Raw genomic sequence first — 18,780 nt, 5'->3', positions numbered from 1 at the left:
AGTCAAAACATTACGAATATTATTTAATCAGACTGAAAAACTAAAAATAACCTAGTCATTTTCTAAATCAAGTTCACGGGGTAGGGTTTCAAAAAAGCTACATTTTTTTATGGTTTGCGAAACTATCGATTTCTTTCTTTTTTTTCTTTCCATACCTCCTATACTGACACTTGAGAGGTTGAGATAGGACCGAGCGACCTACGGGATCAGTCAAAGTCTGAGAGGCTCGCCGCTAAAACGCCCCTATTTTTCCACTTGTATGTGAACGTTGGACCTGTCACCGACAACAAGTTCAAACTTGAGACATGCTCAATGCATACGGGTAAAGTGCAAATAACAAAGAACTGTGAATCACCTTCGTAAACATCCTGAATTTCTTTTCTTTTTTACATAGAACATCTTCGTCGTCGTATGCAGTTTAAAACCGTATAGCGTTTCGTGTTACCTAGAAGGACTATATACATTGTGCTTGCTACCCAAGTTCCTTAATTATAAAGTGCTGGAATTGCTGCCCTTATTTAATTTCGTAGATGACGGTAAACAAATACCTGAATTGCGGAAGGCTGCTTTACAAGTATATAAAGGGTGGTGGCACATTGATGGAAAGTATCATTGATTTTGGATCCTACATTACTACAAAAGCTTACTGTAGGTAATTACTGTTAGTACTAATTACCTTTATCTTCAATATTACCTTGCATTTTATTATGTTTAAAAGCCACATATAATTTCTACAAGAAGCAAAATGAAGCCTACACTTATCTTCCTTGCCATTTGCGTTGCTCTTTCCCAACAGCAATTTTATCATCGACGCATTATGATGGGTTATCCCTGGATGTCACCCTTCGCCCAGTATTCAATGTTCAACGATTACGTGGTCGAATAAAATTTCAATAGTTTCTTAATCATTAAACTAATTCTAGTTTCAACAACTTGATTTTTCTTTACGAAATCTTTGATGTTCCTTACAAGCAGGATAACTCTCCATTCGTTGGCGACTATAACAATGTTCAAGGGAGGGTTAAGGGCTACAAACCTTTGCCTCAAGATGTGTCTATGGAACGAGAAGAAATGGGACAAAATCGATTTCTGCTCAACTCGGGCTCGTCTTCAATTGGGAATCCCCTATTGAAAACTGTTACGTTCACAATCACGTCAACTTGCACGGCGTTGAGCGTCACGACATGCGTTGCCATGACCAACCTTTCGCCGAATCCAGTTGCATGCGCCGGACGAAGAAGACGATTTGCCGAATACAACGACGAGCAAGGCAAGGATATTGCAGCCCAATATTCCGTCGTTCCCAGCGAAGTCAGAATGTGAGTTCGTGTCAACCTCTCCTTTAAGCCACACAGTCGTGTTAACTTTGCCAGATCAATTAAATCCCGAATTGAATTCCCAGTGTGATGCCAACGGCTGAGCCCAGCACAGGCCTGACCCGTAATTCTCGTGATTTGCCATTTGGAATATCTTCATCGATGGACGACGACGGTGATTCGAATGGTGTGGCCACCATCGGCACGCAAAACCGTGGCAAACGCTTCTTCCAACAAATTTGGAATGGATTTGCCACTGGACTAACAGTAACGACTTGGTCAGTTGTCTCGAGCACCTTTACTTCGACCCTTGTTATTCCTGGCGTCAGTACCGTCCTTCCATGTTTACCAGCTGGTTACGGCATTTGCTAAATTGCACCTGGCAAATAAAGTGCTACTTTCTCTCATCCTTAAACCACGGACATTAAGTTACCCGAGAATTGGGTAACTAACCCATGTCTCGGGTTCCCCACTGTAAAATGCATCTTCTTACCTAACCGATTTCTTTTAATGCTGTGTTGCTTTTATATTATGTAATTTAAAACAATTGACTACACGTTGCTGTTTATCCGTGTTTGTTTTGCAATAAAAAGAAGTTTTAAAGCTGTCAAAGCCAGGGAAGATGATTGAAAGTGCTGTCAAATCTTCAACTGTTAAGCTGAGAATGCGATGAAGGCAACCACCTCCCTGTTTTCGACAGAATGGATTGGCTGGAGGCTGGCCTTAATTATGGATGGTTGACATCACCATTTGAAGCCCCTCCTTCCACCTAGACAAGGTTACCAGCGTGAAGCCACTCATCAGTGAGAAGGCAGCGATTTTTTTTCGTGTGGGAGGACGTCATGGAATCAGTTCCAGCAGCTTTTTGGCTAGCCACTCGTCATACATTCACCATCCCAGGATAGATTTTCAGGTGAAGTATTCATAGATTCAATTTCAATAGAACAATTAGATCCTCTTATAATGCGACTACCAGGAGCGATATCAAAAAGAAAAATTCAACGGCGATTCCTATTGGCATTAATTATTCTAACTGTGGGAGTAATGGCGCTCCTCCTTATTTCTTCTCAGCATGACGGTAACCAAAACAATTTGACAATCAAAATAGCATTTTCAACTTTCAATTTGTTTCTTAGAGAAAACTAAACCTGAAAGCATCACGTCATTACATGAACGCGTTGGTAAATTAAACGGTTTAAACATTTTCTTTATCGAGACATCCGGTCGATCGTGTCTCACTGCGCGTCAGGCGTGCGGAGTAGAATCAGCTGCCAGGGCCAATCCACACGCCAGCGTCACGCTGTACATGGAGAAGACGCCGATTGCGAACCTCTCCAGCTTCAAGAGCGATAAAGACGAAGTTAATTGTGCCATAACTCAATTTCTGCTGCGGCGAATCGAAAACGTGAGGATATTGCGGCACAATTTGCTGGATCATTTGGAAGGCACGCCGCTATGGGAGTTCTACCGCAGTGGATTGTTGAACAAATCGACCACTCCGCTTGTTCACCGGAGTGATGCGATACGAGTGGCGTTGCTTTGGAAGAATGGAGGCATTTATCTCGACCTGGATTGCATAGTGATGCGTCCGCTGGATAGTCTGAACAACACGGTCGGTACTGTCAGGGATTTCATACCCAACTGGATTGAAAACGGCGTCATGGCTTTCCATGCCGGACATCCATTTCTCCATTTCTTGATGAAATCTATGGTTTTGGCCTTCCGGCCGGATAATTACCTGAGTCTCGGCCCGTCTGCAGTAACTGAAGCCATCCTCGATTTTTGCGATCGGGACGACTTGCTGGCAAACACTTTGTTGCTCTGCTCGCGGAATTCTTCTCTCTTCATCCAACCGCCTGACTCCTTTTATGCCATCGGCAGCGGAAGAGCGGATGTATTCTATCAGCAAACAACCGATTTAGCCGATTGGAACAAATTGAAACATAGCTTCCTGTCACACATTTACGATTCCGGGAGTGGTCGGCCAGTTCCACCCACGTCTTTGTACGCCCAGCTTGCCAGAGATTACTGCCCGTTTACGTACAGAACGAGTGAAAGTAATGGCAGCTTCTGACACGACGCTATTTTCCTATTTTCGTTTAAACATTTCATTACAAGCACAAAGTTTCCATCCGATTGACGTCACAATTTTACGCAGTTTATCAATTTTACTCGTTCTCAAGGGTTCTGAGAGGTATACTTGTTTGAGAAATCCAATGTCACAAATTCGAATTGTTACATGCAAAAATATCACGACACGGCAGCCTAAGAATGTTCTCGTCCAGTCAAGGGGAAGCTTTATCAGTGGAAGTGGCATAATTGGGACATGAGTGTGTGACGCTTTGGAATGACTTAGGACTAACAGGCTTTAAAAATGCAAGGCCAAGTCGTTCCTAACCAAAAACTTGAGCTTGTTATACACAGGGTACGAACTTCAAAATGAAGAAACGCAATGACGCTGATCTCATCAGCTTAAGAAATTCTATTGCTGGGCACTGTCCTTAGTATAGTCATTCGCCACACCATGCCCGTCTTAGGCAAGTCCTCTCGTTGCAAATTCGTATTTTATTAGCTTACAAAGAGAAGTGCTACTCTATACACTTTTTTGTATGCAATTTTTGCGATGTAACCATGTAACTATTCAACTGTCTTTTAGAGACCACTTGTGCGTTGCAGAAGGTGACATCACCCCTACTCAAGAATATCATTTTCATTATTCGAGTGCTAAAGGGAACCGACCAACGAAAGGCTTTCTGTTAACCCCCTACTGTACTTCTGTTGTATGAGGTTCGAGATGCTGGTCAGTATAAAAGGTCCAGGTTTGATTACGAAGGCACGTCAGTTCCTCCTATTAGCTCCTTACGAAGACTACCAATAAATCCATCTGCAACTGGACGATTTTCCATCAAGGTAGCTATAAGATTTTCAAGAATTTTCTGTATAAACACAGTAAGTAACGTCAGGGTCTGTGTTAATTTGCACATTCCTTTTGTCGTTAAGGCTGATAAAAATGAAATTGGCCCTAATCCTTCTATCAGCATGCATGGCTATTTCTCACCAACAATATTTTCGTGATCCTCGTATGATATTCGGGTTTCCCTAGCTAGTAATGCCTCTCACCAACAACCCTGAATTCTACACAGACCTCAGTCAATTGGTAAACATAAAATCTTAAGTTTAATCGCTCCTAAGGATAGCCTACAAAGCAGTTTGAACGTAGGAATCTGTAGCTTAACTTTAATACTTTTCCAATAGAATGAAGAAATTATGCACCAAGGTCAGCTGGCTTCAGAAAGACGTAACAACATAAATGAGGAAGATGAGGAAGAATTCGCAGACACACAGTCAAGGATCAAAGGAATAAGCCGTTACCGGCCCCGGCCCTATTTCAATAACAATCAGCAAAATGCGAGATTTTTTTTCAATTTATTAGCCAGCACTACTGGCGCTTTTACTAATCCACTATTAAAAACAGCGACGTTTACGTCTACGCAAGTTTTAACTCTCCTCAGTCTCGTGAATTGTGTTCCACCCAATCAAATCATCGCTGCACCACCTCCCTGCCGCCGCAAGGGAGAAGACACTGACGTATCATCACAGGATGAGTTTGACGATAGCCAATTTATGATCGCTCCCTCGAAAACCTTAAAGTAAACATTAAGATCAAGTAAAGACTCTTGGTTTCAAGAGTATCAGAAGGAACATCCAGGATGAAAAAAAAAATCAAAATATTTTGTTCGCGTATTTTATAGGTTGACGCCAACAGCTCTTGTTTCGGGTGATCGCAGTTCGGAACAATTATGGTCATCTATAGGGAAGATGTCGCCTCCGAGGAAATATCACCCACCGATTACATCTCAAGAGAGAAGAGATTCTATTTTGTGAACAAAAATCAGTTTGTAGTTTCTTCAACAATAACAACTTTTTCATTTGTGAATATTACCACCACTGCAAGCGTTAATTTACTGCATCTGGCGCCTGCTGCTGGTGCAGGGCCCTGTGTGACTGCGGTTGGGCCCCCTGCGGTGTCCTGTGTTCCCTGTTTACCAGCAGGCTTTGTTATTTGTCTTGCTGTTGCTGGTTAAAGATGATACCTATGTTTATAACTTGGATACTAAAATTGCATATATTAGGTGCTGAAAAATTTAGTTTCGCTAGCACCTTCACGCGTTTTAGCATTTCAAGGCAAAGCTGCAGAATAAGAAAGAAACGGAAAAGTACCATACAAAAAGAATACCCTGATTGCTTACCGCTATATCAAGCGGTTAGCAATCAAGCAAGTAGGCCTATGTTAGTTTTCCGTTTCTTTCTTATTCTGCAGCTTTGCCTTGAAATGCTAAAACGCGTGAAGGTGCTAGCGAAACTTAATTTTTCATCACCTAATATATGCAATTTTAGTATCCAAGTTATAAACATAGGTATCATCTTTAACATTTTTGTATGGTAGGGTCTACTACTATTATTTTCAATTTTCAATTAATATTGTTAATCAACCATACCCCATACGCAATTGCAATTTCAGCTTATTCTGCTTGATAAAACTGGGAAAAAAATCTTCAAAATAATAAAAGAACCATGAACCAGCCTTCCCACTTTTCATTTTTGATAAATTCTACTACAATTAGTTTAAAATACATAATTATGATTCAGAATTGAACAACAATCACGAAAATTATGTCTATTTTTACGTTGCGCTTATAGTATAAAAGCAGAAAACGGATAAACAACAGACAAATACACGCCGGTAAATAATGCAGCACATTGGTTTCTTTTGTTACAATAACGACTTTGTATTTTTTACACAGATTTTGAAAAAAAAAAAAAAAAAAAAAGAAAAAAAGAGGTGTGGCAAAAGGGTTCCCTGTGAAAATTCCATTCGAAAATTTTCCAGACTTTTTTTTTCTCACATAATAAAAATAAAGGATAACGATAACCATACCTGATTTAAATACAAAATTCAATGGAGATCACGAAAATCAACTTCATTTTACGCGCGTTTTATAGTTTTTGAGTTAAAGCGCATCAGGTGTTTGTTTGTCTCCGCCAGAGTACGCTTTGAAAGGTACGTGGAACAATCCGTAGGTTTTTGAACTTTTTTTTTCGATTTCAATTTCAATCGCAAAGGTGGGAGGTTGGCATCATGACGTTTGACATCATTTTTGAAAATTGTCTGACATGTGGATCCTCTGTGGAAATTTCACTGTTAGAATCTCACTCTGCGACATGGTAAAAACTGCCTTTAGTTTGTTGGGATCGTGAATTAAAATAAAACGTTCAAAAACGTACGGATTATTCCGCGTACCTTTCAAAGCGTACTCTGGCGGAGACAGAGCAGAGCACAGGCAGAGTAATAGAATACTGGTGTAGCCACGGCCGTGTTAACTCCCCCTCTCGGATTTTTTCCCAAAAGTTGTTGCCAATTTCGCGTATCGATTGTTAGAAAATGAGGCAAGATATCGATTTAAGTGTCCCATAACCGTAACTGCCACCTATGAATTGAGTTTTCAGGGTTGTTAAGAAACCTTTTCATGCTCTTACTTTTTTCACACTAATTAATTAAGCCACTTTTTGTTTACTTTCTGAAGTACAGACGACGAAAATGAGCGAAAACATAGCGAAAACGTAATACATCACAAGTTCACAACACAGCCGCTGTGGCGCTTTCGTTATGGGACAGAAAGACTTTCAGGTCAAAAAGGCAATGAGAGGGCCCGCCAATAAGCGTGGCTACACCAGTATTCTATTACTCTGGCACAGGCCTGACCCGTAATTCTCGTGATTTGCCATTTGGAATATCTTCATCGATGGACGACGACGGTGATTCGAATGGTGTGGCCACCATCGGCACGCAAAACCGTGGCAAACGCTTCTTCCAACAAATTTGGAATGCCTTTGCTACAGGAGTAACCACAACCACATGGTTGGTGGTCTCGAGCACCTTAACTTCGACGCTTGCTATACCTGGCGTCAGCACCGTCCTTCCCTGCTTACCAGCTGGTTACGGTGTTTGCCAACTGGCCATTGGAAAATAAAGCGTATAATAACAGAAGCCAATACAAGCCGTTTGCACACGATATATTTGAATATCAGTAGAAATACTGCGTGCAGTTTCTTTTGCATAAATGTTTCATATGCGATTGCGGATAGCTATATATAATTACTGTTTTAATGTATTGTGTTTTTGTATTGGTTGTATCTTTGCCTCAATAAAGAGTAATATGAAAATGAACCTACGTTAATCAAATGGAGTATGACTGTAAATGTATTCGACATTGCTTCAGTTCAAAACGTCGTAATAGGTTTTCAAGTCGGTCTTATAGTGGCTTTAGTTGAGTCAGGTCAGTAACACCAATTTTAGCGTTTCTCCCTCATTTCTATCTTTCGAAGACGGAGCGCTTTTCATATAGAACCGAGGATGCTGTCCCTGCTTTGCTCTTTTAGGTTGAATGGCAATAAAAACTTTTCCTGTCCTCAATCCACACATCCCATTTGGGAAACGGAATCTGAATTGATCAGTTACGTTTCTTTCCAAAAAGAAACATATTAAACGACGGATCATAAGGTGTCAATCTTTAGCGTGTCATAAGAAATACTGCATACAAAGATTTGTTATTTAGCTTCGAATAGTCATAATTGCCGCGTCATAACTTGCAAGGTGTTAACGTCATGCCTATTCTAGAATACTACACTTTAAGACATTCTGCGTCTTCTCCAGTCTTTATAAATAATTAATCATCCCTAGTTTATCCATTATCCCCATATCCACATTTGAATCACCCATGTTTACATATTTTCTTGACACTAGAAACGCAAAAAATACTAAACAGCATCCCTAGCCTTTTACTTGAACTAATTTTCATGGATAAACTAGGGATGATTAATTATTTATAGAGACTGGAGAAGACGCAGAATGTCTTAAAGTGTAGTATTCTAGAATATTTCCTGAATTGAAAAAGTATTACTAGGGAAAATAAATCAAAAACCCCCTTTTTTTCTATCTCCCCCTGCAATCGAAACCCCCCTGGATTTTTTTAAATTTTGCAACGCAGCATCCGAAACTGGTCTATACTGACACTTGAGAGGTTGAGGTAGGACCGAGCGACCTCAGGTTGGTCGCGCACGCCGAGACGAAGCCTATGGCAAAGCTGCGCCGTCACTTTTGGGCAATAGGGAGAGACACTTATCGTCCAGACGACGCCTATCGTCAGCTGACAGAATGGACGCTTACAGCTGTCAAAAATTTATGTTTATTGTTTTTGTTTTTTTTTATTTGGTTTTAAAGTGAGTTGTATTTGTGTTTGTATTTTTAAAATCTATATATATGTTTAAAAAGAATAAACTTTTTAGTGAAAAAAAAATTTGCTGTATTTTATTTCTTTTAGACCTACGAAACAAATTTGACATTAGAACAGAAGTAATTATATATTATTATTTGATAGGTAATATTAATGAATTTTTTACCAATTAACGAATTTTATTTAGGATTAGTGAAATGTATAAAATTTTTACAGTGTTACTCAGCCAAAGCTTTAAATTTGCATTCAGTGTGTTGGCTGCGTTTTCCATCCACGTTGGGAAGTACACTTTTTGATTAAGAAGGTAATCTATTGTGGCATTGTAAAAAAATTAACACACTTATCAAACAGGTAACTTATTTCACAAAATTTTAATGTTATAGCCCTGACATCACTCTTTTATTTTCCCTTTTCCAGGTATCGGAATCCCACTAGGTTGACCGGGGCAACAACCAACAATTGAATAGTCAATTAGAAAGCAACCTTCTTAGCCTACCATCAATAACTAAGACTATACCATTAAAGCTAATTATGTATTTTTCAATTTACAAATGTAATTAAATAATGAAACAATCAAAACAATTTGTTCATGTCACTCTTCACTCATTGTATTTGCTTTATGTTGTTTATGAATAAAACACTTACTGCTTACTCTTTAAAATACATTGAGTTTTTTTTATGTACTTGGGTTCACATACATTCTTGGTAATTTAAAACGTTGGAATAATAATAAGTAAAAGTTAGAATTCAAATTTGAATTACGCGCGTTATCAAAATGGCCGCCGCAATGGATGCCGGGAAGGGGCCAAGGGGGGTACATTTTATTGTAATTTGCGGTTCTTAAACTATAAAAATCGATACCTGGAAAAGGGAAAATAAAAGAGTGATGTCAGGGCTATAACATTAAAATTTTGTGAAATAAGTTACCTGTTTGATAAGTGTGTTAATTTTTTTACAATGCCACAATAGATTACCTTCTTAATCAAAAAGTGTACTTCCCAACGTGGATGGAAAACGCAGCCAACACACTGAATGCAAATTTAAAGCTTTGGCTGAGTAACACTGTAAAAATTTTATACATTTCACTAATCCTAAATAAAATTCGTTAATTGGTAAAAAATTCATTAATATTACCTATCAAATAATAATATATAATTACTTCTGTTCTAATGTCAAATTTGTTTCGTAGGTCTAAAAGAAATAAAATACAGCAAATTTTTTTTTCACTAAAAAGTTTATTCTTTTTAAACATATATATAGATTTTAAAAATACAAACACAAATACAACTCACTTTAAAACCAAATAAAAAAAAAAACAAAAAACAATAAACATAAATTTTTGACAGCTGTAAGCGTCCATTCTGTCAGCTGAGGCCACATCTAATAATAATAAGTGTCGTCCGGACGATAAGTGTCATCCAGAGACGATAGGCGTCGTCTGGACGATAAGTGTCGCACCCTATTGGCCAAAAGTGACGGCGCAGCTTTGCCATAGGCTTCGTCCAGACGTGCGCGACCATGTTGAGCGACCTACGGGATCAGTCAAAGTCTGAGAGGCTCGCCGCTAAAACGCCCCTATTTTTCCACTTGTATGTGAACGTTGGACCTGTCATCGACAACAATTTAAAACTTGAGACATGCTCAATGCATACGGGTAAACTGCAAATAACAAAGAACTGTGAATCACCTTCGTAAACATCCTGAATTTCTTTTCTTTTTACCTAGAACATCTTCGTCGTCGTATGCAGTTTAAAACCGTATAGCGTTTCGTGTTACCTAGAAGGACTATATACATTGTGCTTGCTACCCAAGTTCCTTAATTATAAAGTGCTGGAATTGCTGCCCTTATTTAATTTCATAGATGACGGTAAACAAATACCTGAATTGCGGAAGGCTGCCTTACAAGTATATAAAGGGTGGTGGCACATTGATGGAAAGTATCATTCATTTTGGATCCTACGTTACTACAAAAGCTTACTGTAGGTAATTACTGTTACTACTAATTACCTTTATCTTCAATATTACCTTGCATTTTATTATGTTTAAAAGCCACATATAATTTCTACAAGAAGCAAAATGAAGCCTACACTTATCTTCCTGACCATGTGCGTTGCTCTTTCCCAACAGCAATTTTATCATCGACGTATGATGATGGGTTATCCCTGGATGTCACCCTTCGCCCAGTATTCAATGTTCAACGATTACGTGGTTGAATAAAATTTCAATAGTTTCTTAATCATTAAACTAATTCTAGTTTCAACAACTTGATTTTTCTTTACGAAATCTTTGATGTTCCTTACAAGCAGGATAACTCTCCATTCGTTGGCGACTACAACAATGTTCAAGGGAGGGTTAAGGGCTACAAACCTTTGCATCAAGATGTGTCTATGGAACGAGAAGAAATGGGACAAAATCGATTTCTGCTCAACTCGGGCTCGTCTTCAATTGGGAATCCCCTATTGAAAACTGTTACGTTCACAATCACGTCAACTTGCACGGCGTTGAGCGTCACGACATGCGTTGCCATGACCAACCTTTCACCGAATCCAGTTGCATGCGCCGGACGAAGAAGACGATTTGCCGAATACAACGACGAGCAAGGCGACGACATTGCAGCCCAATATCCCATCGTTCCCAGCGAAGTCAGAATGTGAGTTCGTGTCAACCTCTCCTTTATGCCACACAGTCGTGTTAACTTTGCCAGATCAATTAAATCCCGAATTGAATTCCCAGTGTGATGCCAACGGCTGAGCCCAGCACAGGCCTGACCCGTAATTCTCGTGATTTTCCATTTGGAATATCTTCATCGATGGATGACGACGGTGATTCGAATGGTGTGGCCACCATCGGCACGCAAAACCGTGGCAAACGCTTCTTCCAACAAATTTGGAATGGATTTGCCACTGGAGTAACAGTAACGACTTGGTCAGTCGTCTCAAACACCTTTACTTCGACCCTTGTTATTCCTGGCGTCAGTACCGTCCTTCCCTGTTTACCAGCTGGTTACGGCATTTGCTAAATTGCAGCTGGCAAATAAAGTGCTTCTTCCTCTTATCCTTAAACCACGGACATTAAGTTACCCGAGAATTGGAAATGTCTCGGGTTCCCCACCGTAATAAATGCATTTTCTTACCCAACCGCTTTCTTTTAAAGCTGTGTTGCTTTTATAATTATGTAATTTAAAACAATTGACTACACGTTGCTGTTTATCCGTGTTTGTTTCGCAATAAAAAGAAGTTTTAAAGCTGTCAAAGCCAGCGAAGATGATTGAAAGTGCTGTCAAATCTTCAACTGTTTAGCTGAGAATGCGATGAAGGCAACCATCACCCTGTTTTCGACAGAATGGATTGGCTGGAGGCTGGCTTTAATTATGGATGATTGACATCACCATTTGAAGCCCATCCTTCCACCTAGACAAGGTTACCAGCGTGAAGCCACTCATCACTGATAAGGCAGCGATTTATTTTCGTGTGGGAGGACGTCATGGAATCAGTACCAGCAGATTTTTGGCTAGCCACTCGTCATACATTCACCATCCCAGGATAGATTTTCAGGTGAAGTATTCATAGATTCAATTTCAATAGAACAATTAGATCCTCTTATAATGCGACTACCAGGAGCGATATCAAAAAGAAAAATTCAACGGCGATTCCTATCGGCATTAATTATTCTAATTGTGGGAGTAATGGCGCTTCTCCTTATTTCTTCTCAGCATGACGGTAACCAAAACAATTTGACAATCAAAATAGCATTTTCAACTTTCAATTTGTTTCTTAGAGAAAACTAAACCTGAAAGCATCACGTCATTACATGAACGCGTTGGTAAATTCAACGGTTTAAACATTTTCTTTATCGAGACATCCGGTCGATCGTGTCTCACTGCGCGTCAGGCGTGTCGAGTAGAATCAGCTGCCAGGGCCAATCCGCACGCCAGCGTAACGCTGTACATGGAGAAGACGCCGATTGCGAATCTCTCCAGCTACAAGAGCGATAAAGACGAAGTCAATTGCGTTGTCGCAAAATTTCTGCTGCATAGAATTGAAAACGTGTGGATCTTGCGGCAAAATTTGCTGGATCATTTGGAAGGCACGCCGCTATGGGAGTTCTACCGCAGTGGATTGTTGAACAAATCGATTACTCCGCTTGTTCACCGGAGTGATGCGATACGAGTGGCGTTGCTTTGGAAGAATGGAGGCATTTATCTCGACCTGGATTGCATAGTGATGCGTCCGCTGGATAGTCTGAACAACACGGTCGGCACTGTCAGGGATTTCATACCCAACTGGATTGAAAACGGCGTCATGGCTTTCAATGCCGGACATCCATTTCTCCATTTCTTGATGAAATCTATGGTTTTGGCCTTCCGGCCGGACAATTACCTGAGTCTCGGCCCGTCTGCAGTAACTGAAGCCATCCTCGATTTTTGTGATCGGGACGACTTGCCGGCAAACACTTTGTTGCTCTGCTCGCGGAATTCTTCTCTCTTCATCCAACCACCTGACTCCTTTTATGCCATCGGCAGCGGAAGAGCGGATGTATTCTATCAGCAAACAACCGATTTAGCCGATTGGAACAAATTGAAACATAGCTTCCTGTCACACATTTACGATTCCGGGAGTGGCCGGCCAGTTCCACCCACGTCTTTTTACGCCCAGCTTGCCAGAGATTACTGCCCGTTTACGTACAGAACGAGTGAAAGTAATGGCAGCTTCTGACACGACGCTATTTTCCGATTTTCGTTTAAACATTTCATTACAAGCACAAAGTTTCCATCCGATTGACGTCACAATTTTACGCAGTTTATCATTTTTACTCGTTCTCAAGGGTTCTGAGAGGTATACTTGTTTGAGAAATCCAATGTCACAAGTTCGAATTGTTACATGCAAAAATATCATGACACGGCAGTCTGAGAAAGCTCTCACCCAGTCAAAGGAAAGCTTGATCCATAAGTGGCCATAATTATTATGAGTGTGGGATGCTATAGAAAGACTTTGGACTAACAGGCTTTAAAAATTCAAGGCCATGCCGTCCCTACTAATAAATTGTGCTTGTCGTACATAGTACGACGAAAATAAATTTCAAAGTAAACAAATGCAATGACTGCGATCTGATCGGCTGAAGAAATTCTGTTGGTGAAAGAAGAACTTGACCTGACCACTGTCCTTAGTACAGTCATCCGCCAAACTATGCCCGTCTTAGGCAAGTCCTCTTGATGTATAAATTCGTACCTTGTTAACTTGCATACAACAAGAAACTGCTATTTTTGTACACTTTTGTATTTGCACTTTTTGCGATGTAACCATGTTGTTTAGGTACGATATGCACTTGAAGAACATGACATCACCCTTGCACAAGAACAACATCTTCATTATTCGATTAACAAAGGGAACCGATGAACGAAAGGTTTGCTATTCACCCCCGTGTGATGCTACTGTATACGTCCTTAGCGTGAGGTTCGGGATCTGATCAGTATAAAAGGTCCAGGTTGTATTACGAAGGCACATCAGTTTTCCCTGTTAGCTCCTTTCGAAGACTACTAATAAATCCAGCTGCAACTGCACGATTTTCCAACAAGGTAACTATGAGATTTTAAAGAATTTTCTGTACAGCAAACACAGTATGTAACGTTGGGGTTTGTGTTAATTTTCACGTCAGTTTTGTCGTTAAGGTCAATAAAAATGAAATTGGCCCTAATCCTGCTATCAGCTTGTATGGCTATTTCCCACCAACAATATTTTCGTGATCCTCGTATGATATTCGGGTTCCCCTGGCTGGTAATGCCTCTCACCAACAACCCTGAATTCTACACTGACCGCAGTCCATCGGTAAACATAAAATCTTGAATTTAATCGCTCTTAAGAATATATCCTACAAGCAAGTTTGAACGTACAAATTCATGCTTTGCTGTTTAATACTTTTCCAATAGAATGAAGAGCATATGTATCAAGGTCAGCTGGCTCCAGATGGATACAACGACGTAAATAAGGAAGAAGAGGAAGCATTCGCCGACACACAGTCAAGGATCAAAGGAATAAGCCGTTACCGGCTCCGGCCCTATTCCAATAACAATCAGCAAAATGCGAGATTTTTTTTCAATTTATTAGCCAGCACTACTACTGGCGCTTTTACAAATCCACTATTGAAAACAGCGACGTTTACTTCTACGCAAGTTTTAACTCTCCTCGGTCTCGTAAATTGTGTTCCACGCAATCAAGTCATCGCTGGAGCATCTGCCTGCCGCCGCAAGAGAGAAGACACTGGCGTATCATTACAGGATGAGTTTGACGATAGCCAATTTATGGTCGTTCCCTCGAAAACCTTAAAGTAAACATTAAGATCAAGTAAAGGCTCTTGGTTTCAAGAGTATCAGAAAGAACATTCAGGATGGAGAAAAAAAAAATCAAAATATTTTGTTCACGTGTTTTATAGGTTGACGCCAACGGCTCTTGTTTCGGGTGATCGCAGTTCGGATGAAGAGGTATGGTCATCTAAGGACGATGTCACCTCCGGGGAAATGTCACCCGCCGATTACATTTCAAGAGAGAAGAGATTCTTTTTTGTGAACAAAAATCAGTTTGTAGTTTCTTCAACAATAACAACTTTTTCATTTGTGAATATTTCCACCACTGCAACCGTTAATTTACTGAATCCGGCGCCTGCTCCTGGTGCGGGGAACTGTAGGCCTGCGGTTGGGCCCTGTGTTAACTGTTTACCAGCAGGCTTTGTTCTTTGTCCTGTTCCTGCTGGTTAAAGATGATACCTATAACTTGGACACTAAAACTAAATTTTTCAGCACCTGAAATATGCAGTATTTCAGCAAATAGCATATTTCAGGTGCTGAAAAATTTAGTTTCGCTAGCGCCTTCATGCGTTTTAGTACTTCGAGGCAAAACTGCAAAAAGAAGACCTTGATCGCTTACCGCTTGATATCGTTTTGAAGTCTATGTTAATATTGTTAATCAACCATACCCAATTGCGATTTTAGTTTATTCTGCTTGTTAAAACTGAAAGAAAATCTTTTCGAAATAATACCAGCCATCCCACTTTTTATTTTCGACAAATTCCAACTACAAATACATGATTATGATTCAGCATTGAACAGCAATCACGGAAATTATATTTATTTTCACGGTGCGCTTATAATATTTGATATAAAGGGTAGAAATCGATGAAAAACAGATGAAGGAAGCTGGCAAGTCGGTAAATATTGCAGCACGTTGGGGCCTTTTAGTACAGTAACGATTTCTTTAATAAAAAAACAAATATTTTCACCGAAATACATACACAATCGAATTCCAAGATATGTGTTTTTTACACAAATAGAAAAAAGTGGAGAATCCTGAATCAATAAGGGGAATCCCTTCGAAATTTTCCCGGGCTTTTGGTTTTTTCTCCAATATTAAATATACAGGATAACCATACTTGATTTAAATAAAAAATTCAACGAGGATCCCGAAAATCAACTTCATTTAAAGCGCGTTTTATAGTTTTTGAGTTGACCACCAGAAAGCGCATCAGGTGTTTGTTTGTCAATATTGTCTGCTAGTGAAACTAGAAAGATCTAATAGTGATAGGTTGTTGGGTCTTGGGTGGAGCTGTAAGCATTGATCTTTTTTTATGTTTGAAACAGATTTTGAGTTTGAGTCTGCTTTTCTCCTACGCGTAAATCATCACGTACTCATCATAGATTAATTATAGATTTTAGTGTTTATCGTAACCTTTGAACCATCGATAGACAGCTTGGTTATCTTTTAGTTGCCTACTGCGTCGTTTGCTTTCACCTAGACATCTGTTACTGTTTTTAAGGTTTGGCGTCAACCACCGCGTTACGAAAACTTGCTAGAAAAACTTTTCTCACGCAGAAGTTAAAGTGAGTCATTTTTTTCATCCAGGGTTCCCAAATAAACCAAGAAATCTTAACTTGGTTAAGCAAGCCTTAGCAGTAAGTGAGAAACTATGGCTGAAGCAAGGTTGAAAACAGTCCTTGGACATATGAATGGTCATGTAAATGGATTCCAACAGGTACTCTTGGTTTTATTCCCATGGTAGATTTTGAGAGAACTAAACTCTTGATTTGTCACAGGGATCCATGAATGGTCACCCCAGATTCCGGTACACATTAGACAATCCCCTGTTGTCACTGGAACAGAGACAGTTTTATGAAGATAATGGGTTCCTTGTGATTCCCCGTCTTGTTAGTTCACAGCTTTTAGATGCTTGCAAAGAAAGATTTCTTGCCTTGTGTGATCGCCGCTTGCCGTGGAATGGAATCACCATGATGAAAGACATTTCTTTGGCCAAAAGTAGCACAGTAACTGGTGAACGTCTATACAACAAAGCTCAAGATTTTGTGTATGATGACGTTCTCTTCCAGTATTGCCTTTATCCACCAGTAAGTTTGAAAATATTTTTTTCCTAATTTCCACATTTGTAAAAATAGTTTTGTATTTTCCACCCTTTTTTTAGATTCTAGACCATATTGAGTGCTTCATTGGACCCAATATTCGTGCCATGCATACGATGCTGATTAACAAGCCACCGGATACGGGTAGCCAAACTTCTCGCCATCCTCTTCATCAAGTAAGCTACCCCATGGTCAATAAAATTGTCCCTCCTTATTAACATAATTTTTGTATAGGACTTGCATTACTTTCCCTTCCGACCGGCCGATCGAATCGTGTGCGCCTGGACGGCTATGGAACGCATCACCCCTGATAATGGATGCCTGATTGTCTTGCCCGGCACGCACAAGGGAGTACTCCATCAACACGACTATCCTGATTGGGAGAAAGGTGTCAACAAGATGTATCATGGAGTTCGTGGATACGACGATCATCCAATAGTAGAATTGCCAATGGAAAAAGGTAACGAACGAGCGAATAAAGCAGAGAAGATTAAATAAATTTTAAACATTTTCAAAGGTGATACTGTGTTCTTCCACCCGATTCTGATTCACGGATCGGGAATGAATAGAACCAACGGATTCCGCAAAGCCATTTCCTGTCATTACAGGTAAATTTTTTTGCAAATGCGAACGCATTCAGTTATGAATACATTCGTTTTATGAAATTTTAGCTCGGCTGACATGGAATACATTGACATACGTGGTACCTCTCAGGAGAACATTGCTAAAGAAGTGGAAGAAATTGCTAAGCGTCGTGGTATGGAGCTCGAATTCCAGGCAAAGAAAAATTTTTCTTTTTTCTCGTACGAACTCTCATAGAAATGCTAACTTTCTTGTGTGTCAATTCCGATTTTTAGGACATTTGGCGTTTCCGTAGCCGCCTCTGTCGTGGCCGTGACCCAATACCGGTAGCTTAAGTTGACTGCCAAATGATTTTCTTTTTCTTTCGTATGCCAAATTAATCCGAATCATTGCATATTAATGGGGATTTTTCCATATTATATAAATATACTGCTGGGAACTGTACTCTGGCATATGTTGTTGTCGCAATAGTTACGATAACAAGGTAAGCCGCCATATCATGTATCCGTTACGAAAGGTTGCAAGGTGCGTTAACTCAATTCCAATGTCGTTCAATGTCCACTGTTGCTGATATGGAATTGAAAATATTGGTTGAGATAAAGTGTAATGAAATGGCAGGATTGTTAACAGAAGGCCTTTGGGGGAAAACACATACTACAGTTATGTGACTTGGAGTTCAGTAAATAAAAACTTCTAAGCCAAACTAGCCGGAATCAAATTAACCCGTATTGTATGATATTTGGTCGTTGGAGGGAAATCCGAATAGCTATAATTTATGCAAACGCAGTTAGTTGTTTCAGGACTACGTACCTAGTGCTTGAATACTAGGCGTAGATGGCACATCGCTGTGCAAAATACTGAACATCAATTCGTCAAAGCATTCTGTGTTAGATTAGCTTTGGAAGATTCTTACTAACGAATTATATTGAAAAAGAAACATATGTGAGGCTGGATTTAGTGTATAAAATAACATGCAATGGTTCCGGCAACATTTAAAATAGGGTACCATGACCTGCCGTGTCCAATGCAACAGCAAAAGAAAGGTAACACCATGCGTATGACAATTATTTAGTACCCCTTTTCGTCCCCTCACCGGCATTTTATCAGTCACCAATCCTTTAACTCAGTTATACTATCAACCCTCTAGCTATTGCCATTTGCTATTTACATGCTATTTTTAAAA

General features: G+C 39.8%; 7 protein-coding genes across 10 annotated transcripts; all 7 read left to right on the top strand.

Annotated features, from left to right (window-relative positions):
- Positions 1 to 165: 165 nt before the first annotated feature.
- Positions 166 to 1,948, top strand: LOC116934734. The gene is made up of 5 exons (XM_032942198.2): positions 166 to 322; positions 395 to 648; positions 719 to 877; positions 976 to 1,319; positions 1,403 to 1,948. The coding sequence occupies exons 3-5, from the start codon at positions 746 to 748 to the stop codon at positions 1,686 to 1,688; spliced, it is 762 nt and encodes a 253-aa protein (XP_032798089.2). The 5' UTR covers positions 166 to 322; positions 395 to 648; positions 719 to 745; the 3' UTR covers positions 1,689 to 1,948.
- Positions 1,949 to 2,125: 177 nt separating this feature from the next.
- LOC116920960 (lactosylceramide 4-alpha-galactosyltransferase-like) lies at positions 2,126 to 3,588 on the top strand. Of its 2 annotated transcripts, XM_045172569.1 has the most exons (3): positions 2,126 to 2,229; positions 2,293 to 2,394; positions 2,453 to 3,588. In XM_045172569.1, the coding sequence occupies exons 2-3, from the start codon at positions 2,361 to 2,363 to the stop codon at positions 3,388 to 3,390; spliced, it is 972 nt and encodes a 323-aa protein (XP_045028504.1). In that variant the 5' UTR covers positions 2,126 to 2,229; positions 2,293 to 2,360; the 3' UTR covers positions 3,391 to 3,588. The 2 variants fall into 2 exon arrangements, with proteins under 2 accessions (XP_045028504.1, XP_032783039.2); XM_032927148.2 differs by lacking the exon at positions 2,126 to 2,229 and having other exon boundaries at positions 2,264 to 2,394.
- Positions 3,589 to 4,041: 453 nt separating this feature from the next.
- Positions 4,042 to 5,901, top strand: LOC123471334. Its single transcript, XM_045172577.1, has 4 exons — positions 4,042 to 4,226; positions 4,317 to 4,473; positions 4,572 to 4,966; positions 5,069 to 5,901. The coding sequence occupies exons 2-4, from the start codon at positions 4,426 to 4,428 to the stop codon at positions 5,199 to 5,201; spliced, it is 576 nt and encodes a 191-aa protein (XP_045028512.1). The 5' UTR covers positions 4,042 to 4,226; positions 4,317 to 4,425; the 3' UTR covers positions 5,202 to 5,901.
- Positions 5,902 to 10,104: 4,203 nt separating this feature from the next.
- LOC116920977 lies at positions 10,105 to 11,884 on the top strand. The gene is made up of 5 exons (XM_045172576.1): positions 10,105 to 10,265; positions 10,337 to 10,590; positions 10,661 to 10,819; positions 10,918 to 11,261; positions 11,345 to 11,884. Exons 3-5 carry the CDS (start codon positions 10,688 to 10,690, stop codon positions 11,628 to 11,630), a joined length of 762 nt encoding a protein of 253 aa, XP_045028511.1. The 5' UTR covers positions 10,105 to 10,265; positions 10,337 to 10,590; positions 10,661 to 10,687; the 3' UTR covers positions 11,631 to 11,884.
- Positions 11,885 to 11,935: 51 nt separating this feature from the next.
- LOC116920959 (lactosylceramide 4-alpha-galactosyltransferase-like) lies at positions 11,936 to 13,925 on the top strand. The gene is made up of 2 exons (XM_032927147.2): positions 11,936 to 12,330; positions 12,389 to 13,925. The coding sequence occupies exons 1-2, from the start codon at positions 12,216 to 12,218 to the stop codon at positions 13,324 to 13,326; spliced, it is 1,053 nt and encodes a 350-aa protein (XP_032783038.2). The 5' UTR covers positions 11,936 to 12,215; the 3' UTR covers positions 13,327 to 13,925.
- Positions 13,926 to 14,067: 142 nt separating this feature from the next.
- Positions 14,068 to 15,710, top strand: LOC116934718. Of its 2 annotated transcripts, none has more exons than XM_045172574.1 (4): positions 14,068 to 14,186; positions 14,280 to 14,436; positions 14,538 to 14,935; positions 15,041 to 15,710. In XM_045172574.1, the coding sequence occupies exons 2-4, from the start codon at positions 14,290 to 14,292 to the stop codon at positions 15,360 to 15,362; spliced, it is 867 nt and encodes a 288-aa protein (XP_045028509.1). In that variant the 5' UTR covers positions 14,068 to 14,186; positions 14,280 to 14,289; the 3' UTR covers positions 15,363 to 15,710. The 2 variants fall into 2 exon arrangements, with proteins under 2 accessions (XP_045028509.1, XP_045028508.1); XM_045172573.1 differs by having other exon boundaries at positions 14,089 to 14,186; positions 14,267 to 14,436.
- Positions 15,711 to 16,198: 488 nt separating this feature from the next.
- LOC116920964 (phytanoyl-CoA dioxygenase, peroxisomal) lies at positions 16,199 to 18,041 on the top strand. 2 transcript variants are annotated; one of them, XM_045172572.1, is made up of 8 exons: positions 16,199 to 16,417; positions 16,504 to 16,633; positions 16,695 to 17,003; positions 17,078 to 17,191; positions 17,250 to 17,475; positions 17,533 to 17,623; positions 17,687 to 17,792; positions 17,873 to 18,041. In XM_045172572.1, the coding sequence occupies exons 2-8, from the start codon at positions 16,568 to 16,570 to the stop codon at positions 17,930 to 17,932; spliced, it is 972 nt and encodes a 323-aa protein (XP_045028507.1). In that variant the 5' UTR covers positions 16,199 to 16,417; positions 16,504 to 16,567; the 3' UTR covers positions 17,933 to 18,041. The 2 variants fall into 2 exon arrangements, with proteins under 2 accessions (XP_045028507.1, XP_032783043.2); XM_032927152.2 differs by lacking the exon at positions 16,199 to 16,417 and having other exon boundaries at positions 16,424 to 16,633.
- Positions 18,042 to 18,780: the final 739 nt, after the last annotated feature.

Source organism: Daphnia magna, linkage group LG4 (genome assembly GCF_020631705.1).
Source record: "Daphnia magna isolate NIES linkage group LG4, ASM2063170v1.1, whole genome shotgun sequence".
Lineage (NCBI taxonomy): Eukaryota > Metazoa > Arthropoda > Branchiopoda > Diplostraca > Daphniidae > Daphnia > Daphnia magna.
Note: the sequence above shows the minus strand (reverse complement) of the source record. Positions and strands in the feature narration are given on the sequence as shown.